Genomic DNA, 10065 nt, shown 5'->3' with positions numbered 1-10065 from the left:
CTGTTAGTAATATTAACACAGCTGTGTGTTGACGTTTGCCTGTGTCACGTAGCTTGAGTGAGAGGGGATGTGATATTTGTCACGTTCGTCACTATCCGGACGCGGGACCTGGGGAGCCTGGGTCTCCACCAACGTAAACGCGTACACTCCGGGGACATTACCGCGCGGCGTGACTGCCCCTCCTCTCCGGGCCACCAGAGGGCGCGCGGCCTCTACCGCAACCGCCCCCTGCGTCTGCGTCTGCGTCTGCGCCTGCGTCTGCGCCTGCGTCTGCGCCTGCGCTGCGCCGGCCGCCCGCCCCCCTCCCGCAGGCGCCCGCTCCGCCTCGCTGTGGAACGCTCCGCCTCCGTTGCCCCTAGCGGCTGTCTGTTGACTTCCGGGAACGCGGGAGTCGCCGATGCTCAGAGGGTCGCTTTGGGGTTCCAGGGGGATTCCAGGGTCGGCTTCGGGGCTGAGGCGCTGCCTTAGGCCCCACCGAGTCTCCCCCAACCCCTTCCCGGCCCAGGCGCAGGCTCCCCTTAGCGTCTTTCGGCATGAGGGAACCCGAGGAGGTGGTGCCCGGTGAGTGACACCCGCGGCGGTGGCGGCGGCCGGGAGGGAAGGCCGGCGGGCGGGCGGGCGGCCAGGCCCCGCCTCCGGGCCGGCCTCGTCGGAGGACAGGCCCGGGCCGCGGCGGCCTGACTTTGGTCGGAGCTCTGGACGCGCCCCCGTGGGCGACTGAGGGGAGAGGAAAGAAGGGGAGGGACGGAAGAGCGGACTACGGGGAAGGGGGTGCTGGTCTTTCGTTCTTCTAATTCTTTTAAAATAAGTTTGCGATGAGTTTCTCGAAGGCGGGGGAAGTTTTTACCTCCCTATGAGCTTCCCAGAGTACTTCCTTCGAGGTCCTCAGAACCCGGTTGTGTATTGAACGCAGTAAAGAGTGAGTGACCAGGGGGAGTGGGGTAAAAGAGGATGGGGAAAACGACTTGGAGAAAGGAGGGAGCCGTTAGCGAGTGGTTTTTTAAGACTTTTCCTCTGAGCTCCAGAAATAACCTTTGGCATTGAGACCCGGTACCGCGTACGTATTGTGTAACAGAAATAGAAGTTTCACGAAACAGTACTTGCTGTAGATGCGCTCAGATCTTTTCTATAATACATTCTCTTAAAAATGGTCACTGTGACCCACTAAGTTGATTTTCTGACCTACCAATGGGTCACGACCAACAGTTTGAAAAAACACTGGATTAGAGCAGAATCATGTATTCACTGAAATATGTATTGCGTTTCTGCCATGCTCTTGGGCTCAAACATCGTTAAATTCCTGCCTCAAATTCACAGCTTAGTGAGAGATTCAAGAAACTAAACAAAATGACAGGATCGTTTGACAGTAGTTGCCAGGGGGCCAGAGCAGAGCCGCCAAACCCTGGCTTGGGGTGAAGGTAACGGGGAAGGCTTCCTGGGAACCCAGAGCAGGACAAAACAGTTAAAATTATTCATTCTATAAAAACTCAGAGCCTGTTCGAGAACCTGGCCTCCTAAATGTCAATTATCAGTTTGAACTGACACACCTCACAGTTGTTCTCAGAAGGTTTTCCACAGTGGCTAGTCTCTTGAGCATTAATATTTATTATTAATAATTGTGTTTGCTATGTTTTTCTTTCTGGTACCCGTTTAGTTTCTTTATGTGTGATCATCCTCCTTGAGATTTCCTCAAAAGCTGGGTCTGGCCTCCTATTTGGAGGGGTGTGTGTGTGTGTGTGTGTGTGTATCTGGTAGGAGTTTTTGATCTCTCTCCAAAATGGTACTGGACTAAAATAGTTTGTGAATACTCCTCCCATCAGGTAGCATTTAATGACTTAATTTAAGAATGTAAAAATCTCAACATCCTGCGTCCTCACGATGTTAATGATGAAACTCAATACTGTCCTGTTTCTGTGTGTGGAGAAAAGCCCTCAGTCAAGGGCTAGACCATGAGGTGTTTACCAGCGTGAGGGGGGCATTGAGTGTATCAGCTCATTCCAGGGAGTAGATGGTCCACCTCGTGACAGCAGGACTCTTAGTCATTGTGACAGTATATTTCTTACTTTACACCAGTAAATGAATAATACATAATTAATTTATTAGATTTCATAAATAAAACTAGAATGAAGTCTGAGGAATAAAACTGAGTTAAGATGAAAGAAGGAGGGCATAGACAGTGCTGGAGCAGAAGCCAAGCTGTTGGGAGACGAGATCTGTATAGATAAATTACTGGAAAAATATTTTAGTTAACAGGCAACATAATAAAAGTTGTGAAATCCAAACTCTCATATATTTGCAGATTCGGGTGCTGTGTTTACGTTTGGGAAAACTAAATTTGCTGAAAATAATCCCAGCAAATTCTGGTTTAAAAATGATATACCTATATATCTTTCATGTGGAGATGAACATACTGCTATTATTACAGGTTAGTGTTAAAATCTTAAATGAAGATAGTAATACTTAGAGAATCCTAAGTATTATAGATGTGCTGTGTTTGAAACATGTTGAAGATATACAGAAAGTGGAGGTTTTTTTTACTTTGCCAGATAATTCTTGACAAATTGATTTATCAAGAGTGACTTCTAAGTTCCCTTAGTATATTTAAGTGTGATTTTTCTATACATATTACTTTCTTAGAATAAATCTATTTGAATTTATCAATATAATCAAAAAATTATTACTGTATAATCTTAGAAACTTTTTGTGTGTGTGTGTGGTATGCAGGCCTCTCACTGTTGTGGCCTCTCCCGTTGCGGAGCACAGGCTCCGGACGCACAGGCTCAGCGGCCATGGCTTACGGGCCTAGCCGCTCCGCGGCATGTGGGATCTTCCCAGACCAGGGCACGAAGCCGTGTCCCCTGCATTTGCAGGCGGACTCCCAACCACTGGGCCACCAGGGAAGCCCTTAGAAACTCTTTACACCTAACAGAATATGGCTATAGGTAGATGGGCAAGGGAGCCTGTTTCAACACAGAAAAGCAATGACAGTGTTTAAGTACAGCATTTTTATTGCTTTGTGATGACTTCTTCTCACATTATGTTGCAACCGCTTCGATTTATTATTTCTTTTTCCTTCCCACCAGGAAATAATAAGCTTTTCATGTTTGGCAGTAACAACTGGGGTCAGTTAGGATTAGGATCAAAATCGACTGTTAACAAGCCAACGTGTGTCAAAGGTTTGGGGTCTTTTCTTCTTTATCACTTTAAATACTTAAAGTGTATAAAGTACTTTTATATTGATTGTGTAATTCTTTAATATATTATAAATAATAAAGTCTTTAGTTGTTCTTTATTTTCTGAGATTTACTTGAATATTATTGGCATTTAACTTTATTTTTCATGTGATATTCAGAACTAGTTTTATATGTTAGGGTCTAAAAATCATATTGATTTTAAACCCAGAGACCACAAAGGAAGTAATGATTCTACAGTATTGCACTTGAACATCCTTTTTTTTTTTTGGCCTGTTTGTAAACCAACTTAAATATTACTGTTACTGTATATACAGAGAACAAACAATATGATATGTTAGGATTTCGAGCTCTGTCTCATTTGTTTGAGTTGTGGACATTATGGTTCTGTTGGTTTTATAAAACACACTTTACCCTGCTGTGTATAGTTAGCAGCTGTGCTGAAGAAAATATTAGAACTAGGAGTTGATTAGTACTAGTGTTCTTACAAGAACAACAGGACAAAATATTTCAAATCAGGATTGTCCCAGAAAATATGAGACATATTACATCTTTACAAAGCTTTCTCGCCATTATGTGCAAAAGCTTCTGTTTGGTTATAACCTATGAACATCAGCTATACTTGAATGGTGATGGAGATTCCTTGGGATATGACAAGAGCAGGATTCTTTATCTTTGTAGCCAAATTTTTAATTTCAGCTCAAAATTTCAGTGTAATTTATCATATGCATGCTATTTATAGATATTGCTGTGGAACTGTTGAAGTATTCCACTCGGTCAAAAAGTATTTACTGAGCACAGTCTCCTAAACCCTTGGGTTTATTTACAGTGCCTATGATCCTTACTCTCAAATATCTAATCAAGCTAACAGGATTGTCTAGACTATGAGATCCTTGAGACCAGGGACTCTGTCTTAGTGATCTTTGTAGCCCCTATGCTAAGAGCTTAGGAGATGTTCTGTAAATGTTTTTAATATGTAAATGAATGAATGAAGAACTTTAACGTAGGTGTATGCCTATGAATATTGGACTTAGTGTTTTGTGGGGCAGGTAGAAAGTAAGCTTGATGATGGTGATGGCAGATTAGGGAATAGATCAGGTTGGTGAAGAGGCAGCAAAACAATGCAGTGGATCTCAGCACATGTTAATTACTTGTGGAGTTTTAAATAATATATAGATGCCTAGGCTTTACCTCAAGCCTACTGACTCAGATTCTCCAGGGGTGGGGCTGAGCTATTTGTATTTCTTTTCAAAGCACCATTGGTTACTATGATGCACAAGTCCTTGCAAAAACTTTTGATTTATTAGTTATGAACATTGACTTTGGAGTCAGACAAGCCTGGGTTTAAATCTGTGCTACCACTTGGTTATCATTTGACCTGGATTATTTGTCATTTCCATAATCATAAAATATCTTGTCATATTTTTATATTTTTAGCTTTAAAACTGGAAAAAATGAAATTTGCTGCCTGTGGAAGGAACCACACCCTAGTTTCAACAGGTATAGTATTCAATCTGTATGACTTCCTGCCCAATTTGAGGACTGAGGTCTCACTCCTGTAACATTTGTGACTTTGTAAAATTAATAGAAATGGTAACTTGGCAACAGTAAGATTAGGATTTTTTAAAAATGTAAATGGTTAGTACACTTGTTTGCCTATGAAAATATGCAGATAAATGTTAACTGACTGAAGAAAAAGCTTCTTTTCTTGGATTATGTCAAGGGACAGCATCTCCTTACCTGTGTGCACACCTCAGGGGCCGCTTGCTCCTGATCTTGCTCTTCCCTCTTCTTTTCTGAGGGTGAGTGGAAGCCCTCCCCAAAAGACTATTGATATGAGTTAGCACAATTCCAATCAAAATCCAAACAGGGTGTGTGTGTGTGTGTGTGTGTGTGTGTGTGTGTGTGTGTGTGTAGAAATTCACAAAGTGGTTCTAAAGTTTATATGGAAAAGCAAAGGACCTAGAATAGCCAAAAGAATTTTGAAAAGACCAAAATTGGAGGACTAACACTACCTGATTTCAAGACCTACTGTAAAGCTACAGTGATCAAGACAGTGTGCTAGCAGTGAAGACAGAGATGAATGGAACAGAATAGAATCCAGAAATAGACCCACATGTTTATGCCCAAGTAATATTTGACAAAGGTGCCAAGGCAGTTCAGTGGAGAAAAGGTATAGTCTTCAGCAATCCTGCTGGAACAATTAGACATCCAGGCCCTGACCACCGAGCAGTCTTTCCTACTTCCTTTCCCACAAACACAGCTTCTTCTGTCTTCAGGCTGTTCTCACTGCTTCGGCCCCTGCCTCACCTCTCTGCCCTCACTCATACTTTTCCTTTGCTGAAATGTCTTTTCTCTTTCTCTTACTTAGATTCTTGTCTCTTAAGATCCAGTATAAGTCTTACTTCATCCATGGAGCTTTTTGTGACTATTCAACTTTTTCCTTATGTCATTCTCTGAACTGCTTCAGCATACCACCAACTCTGGTTTGTTCCATATGTGTAAAATTGTGTGGTTCAATTCCATGTGGCCTTGTAGTATCTTCCATTTGAAACCTAGTCTTATTTCCTCAATTAGGTTTCATTTTTTCTAAAATAATATCTAGTTTTAAATTTTTACTGATTCAGAATGATTTTGTCCTAAGTTTCCCCTGTAATTTAGTGAGGCTTTAATTCCATGTGCATTTTTATGACAGATATAACTAATTTTAATAAGTATATCTTTTTTAAAATAAATTTATTTATTTATTTTTGGCTGGTTGGGTCTTTGTTGATGCACGTGGGCTTTCTCTAGTTGCGGCAAGCGGGGGCTACTCTTTGTTGCGGTGCGCAGGCTTCTCATTGCGGTGGCTTCTCTTGTTGTGGAGCATGGGCTCTAGGCATGTGGGCTTCGGTAGTTGTGGCACACAGCCTCAGTAATTGTGGCTCTCGGGCTCAGCAGTTGTGGCTCGCGGGCTCAGTGTTGTGACACACAGGCTTAGTTGCTCCACAGCATGTGGGATCTTCCTGGACCAGGGCTCGAACCCCTGTCCCCTGCATTGGCAGGCAGATTCTTAACCACTGCACCACCAGGGAAGTCCCAATAAGTATATCTTTATGTGTCATTACTTTAGAGCTTACTGGCAATGTTTATTATCTAGGAATGAGATATTTCTTAATGTGATTAAGAAAATTGTTAACATTTATATAGTTCTTACCGTGTGCCAAGTGCCATTCTAAGAATTTTATAAATGTTAACTCATTTAATCTTCATAACACCTCTATGGAGTAGGCACTATTATTATCCCATTTTACAGATGAGGAAAATGAGACACTGAGAGGTTAAGGATAGCTTGCCCAACGTTACACAACTGATAAGTGGCAAGCCAGAATTTGCACCCAGGAAGTCTGATTCTGATGTCCTCTCTCCTAAACACAATGCTATACTGGCTTTCTATTTAGCTAGAAAATTAAAATAATTACACAACATAGAATTTTCACGTTTCTAATTATATTCTTCTTGTATTCGCCTCATTTTACTTATTATCTATTATGTCTTAGCTTTAATGGGTATGGAAGGTAAAATTAATGAACCACATCTCTTTTAAAATAGTTTGATTTGGATTATAATCTAATTTGGAAATTACTTTCCTCTTTTTCACTCTGAGTTAATAGTTCTGCATTAGCAAGAAAATGCATTCTACACATTCTGTGCATTTCAATTGCTACTTAAACTCTAGAATGATTTATAAAATCTCACAAAAATGTGGAGCCTTGCTTGTTTTGCTGTATTTTTGACGCCTAAATGAAGTTGTTCACCAAATTGTAGGATAATGCCAGCTTTCAGCTTTCTTCACTGGTAGTAGAGGAACTGTCTGATATACACTGGTCTGCCTCATAAAGATGGTGACTGTGGTATACTGATGTTTTCTTTTCTGTGTGCAGAAGGAGGCAAAGTATACGCCGCTGGAGGAAATACTGAAGGACAGCTGGGACTTGGTGATACTGAAGAGAGAAACACTTTTCATCTAATTAGTTTTTTTACATCCCAGCATAAGATTAAACAACTCTCTGCTGGGTCTAACACTTCAGCTGCGCTGACTGGTAAGACTTTTTTCCACTTCAAACTGGGACACATCCCTTTTTTTTAGACCAGAATATACCAAGTCAGTAAACTGAAGACAGCAATACTGTTTAGTTTTCTTTCATTGACCATGTGCTTTCAGAAGACGTTTAAAATAGAACTTAAAATCATGACATATAGTACAACTTTATGCTTACAGACGTTTAGAAGGTAATTGTTAAATAAATTCGAAGCTGTGCTATCCATCTGTTCCTTTAGATATTCTTAAACATTATCTTCATTGTGTGTTCTGAAAGTTACATTTCAGCTTTAATGAAGTTGCTGTCAGAAACATCCTAGAAATCTGTTGGATATATGTTATTAAAATACAGTTTGTAGGGCTTCCCTGGTGGCGCAGTGGTTGAGTCCGCCTGCCGATGCAGGGGACACGGGTTTGTGCCCCGGTCCGGGAAGATCCCACGTGCCGCGGAGCGGCTGGGCCCGTGAGCCATGGCCACTGAGCCTGCGCGTCCGGAGCCTGTGCTCTGCAACGGGAGAGGCCACAACAGTGAGAGACCTGCATACCGCCCAAAAAAAAAAAAAAAAAAGTTTGTAATGGTCATTGCATCTCTCTGCCCTCCCTATCAAAAGCCCATATGAGAAATTTCTTTAAAATTTGGAGCCGAGATAAACGTGTCTCACTGAAGAAGCTGCTGGTGTGCTGCTTCATTCCAGTCCGGAGAGCTGTGTAACATGCAGTGTTAGAGAAAGCCTGCGCACGGCAATGAAGACCAAACGCAGCCCAAAAAAATTTTTTTTACAGAAATTGTAATAAGTAGCTACCTGGTATAAATATCTTAGTAGTACTTTTCTTTCAAGATACATAATTTTTCTAAATTAAAAAATAAATGCTCTGTTGGAAGTATAATAACTTGCCATCCCTGCTACCTCTTAAAACCTTTTTTCCTCTTTGTGTTTTCTTTATAGAGGATGGAGAGCTTTTCATGTGGGGTGACAATTCTGAGGGGCAAATTGGTTTACAAAATATAACTAGTATATGTGTCCCTCATCAAGTGACCATTGGAAAACCTATCTCCTGGATCTCTTGTGGATATTACCATTCAGCTTTTGTAACAAGTAAGACAGAACAGTTTGGATTTCTCATGTTATCTCCCATTTCTAAGTTATTACTAAATAATAAAATGTCATAACATTCTACATTTCTATAGAAATATTGTCATGGTGCTCCATGTAATGAAATAATTTTGGTCTGTTTTAGGTCACAGTATTTCTTCATTTCAGTAATGAGTATTTATAATTTCAAACTATCTGACGTGTTAACTTTTTTTTAATATCGATGGTACTATTTTATTTATTTCTTTAATTAATTTTTTATTTTTGTCTGTGTTGGGTCTTCTTTGATGCACACGGGCTTTCTTTAGTTGTGGTGAGCAGGGGCTACTCTTTGATGTGGTGTGCAGGCTTCTCATTGCAGTGGCTTCTCTTGTTGCGGAGCACGGGCTCTAGGGACGCGGGCTTTGGTAGCTGCGGCACGTGCGCTCAGTAGTTGTGGCTCATGGGCTCAAGAGCGCAGGCTCATTAGTTGTGGTGCACGGGCTTAGTTGCTCGGCGGCATGTGGGATCTTCCCAGACCAGGGCTCGAACCCGTGTCCCCTGCACTGGCAGGCGAATTCTTGACCACTGTGCAACCAGGGAAGTCCCTTAACTTTTTTTAATGAATGTTAGATCTATTAGGAAAACAAAATTTATGCATAAGAAACCCTTCTAAATTTTGGCTCTCAAACTTCTTAGACTCTTTGGCATTAAAAACAAGACCTGTGAGCCTCTTTTCTCTGGATCCACTTGGCTCTGTACTTTGACCTACTCTATTCTTGTCCTGATAATTCGTTCTTATTGTTTCAGTACATGAGTCATAGATTTTCATTGTAGGAATAGGGATGAAGATTAGATGAAAAAGGAAGGGAGTTCAGTATGGGATATGCTTTCCTTTGTTGGGACTTTTCTCAGGATCCCCCGTTTCTCCTTTTCCTGGGCTCACTGGCAACCTTTTCTATCTTAGTTAAAATATTTTAAATGTTGGACTCTAACTATTATAGCCTACATCTACACTGGTAGTAATACCAGAAGTATGATCATGGTTTTCCATCTTATTTATGGTTTTCCTAACAGTAAAAACACCCAGCAGAAATAGTTCTATGGACCCTCTTAGATATCTCTCTAAATATTTGTTTTATACATTTACTTCCTATTCTGTGCACCTCAGATTCAGGTTTAGAAAGTGCTTATTGACCTATCCCAGTGCCCCCCAGGTTTACCAATGAATTGGTAGCAACTTGGTACCAAGAAAAGGCAAACTCTGACTTGGCTGGGTTTGTTCACTACTGGGTCAGTTTGTGTCTTGTATTTATTCAATCAATAAATATTGTTGAATGAGGAGGTGAGTGAATGAATGATAAATTGACTGTGTTCCTTGGGGCAATACCACATACCAACTTATTTGCAACTCCTGGGGTTGGTATAGTCTGTACTCACTTTGTTTATGAAACAGAAAACAGGGAAAAAAATACCCGTGCAAGAACAAATAATCAAAAGCATTGTCTTATATTTGGGCCTTAATAAAACTCCCAGAAACAATTTTTATTTACTACTGCTTTAGCCAGTAGGGAAACAAGTGGAATTATTCGTTTTAACCAATAGGCATTACATTGAACTTTTTTGTTTTGTTTTCTGTTTTTATGCCTTTTTTAAAAAACAGCTTTATTGATGTATAGGTCACCTACCATACAATTCACCCATTTAAGGTGTGAGGAGC

The 10065-nt window shown here is 41.0% G+C and overlaps 1 protein-coding gene across 3 annotated transcripts in view; it reads left to right on the top strand.

The window, feature by feature from the left end:
- The first annotated feature begins 2408 nt into the window (after nucleotides 1–2408).
- The window catches only part of RPGR (retinitis pigmentosa GTPase regulator), a 60484-nt gene continuing 52827 nt past the window's right edge, over nucleotides 2409–10065 (top strand). For all 3 annotated transcript variants that reach the window (XM_082680792.1, XM_082680794.1, XM_082680793.1), the window contains exons 1-5: nucleotides 2409–2425; nucleotides 3084–3176; nucleotides 4629–4691; nucleotides 7115–7273; nucleotides 8220–8369. In XM_082680792.1, the coding sequence (XP_082536918.1) occupies nucleotides 3101–3176; nucleotides 4629–4691; nucleotides 7115–7273; nucleotides 8220–8369 (448 nt within the window). In that variant the 5' untranslated portion in view covers nucleotides 2409–2425; nucleotides 3084–3100. The remainder of the gene's footprint in view (nucleotides 2426–3083; nucleotides 3177–4628; nucleotides 4692–7114; nucleotides 7274–8219; nucleotides 8370–10065) is intronic.

The sequence above is a fragment of the Grampus griseus genome (assembly GCF_964374135.1).
Source record: "Grampus griseus genome assembly, chromosome: X".
In the NCBI taxonomy this organism is placed as follows: domain Eukaryota; kingdom Metazoa; phylum Chordata; class Mammalia; order Artiodactyla; family Delphinidae; genus Grampus; species Grampus griseus.
The sequence above is the reverse complement of the archived record's forward strand: the minus strand, read 5'-3'. Positions and strand labels throughout refer to the sequence as shown.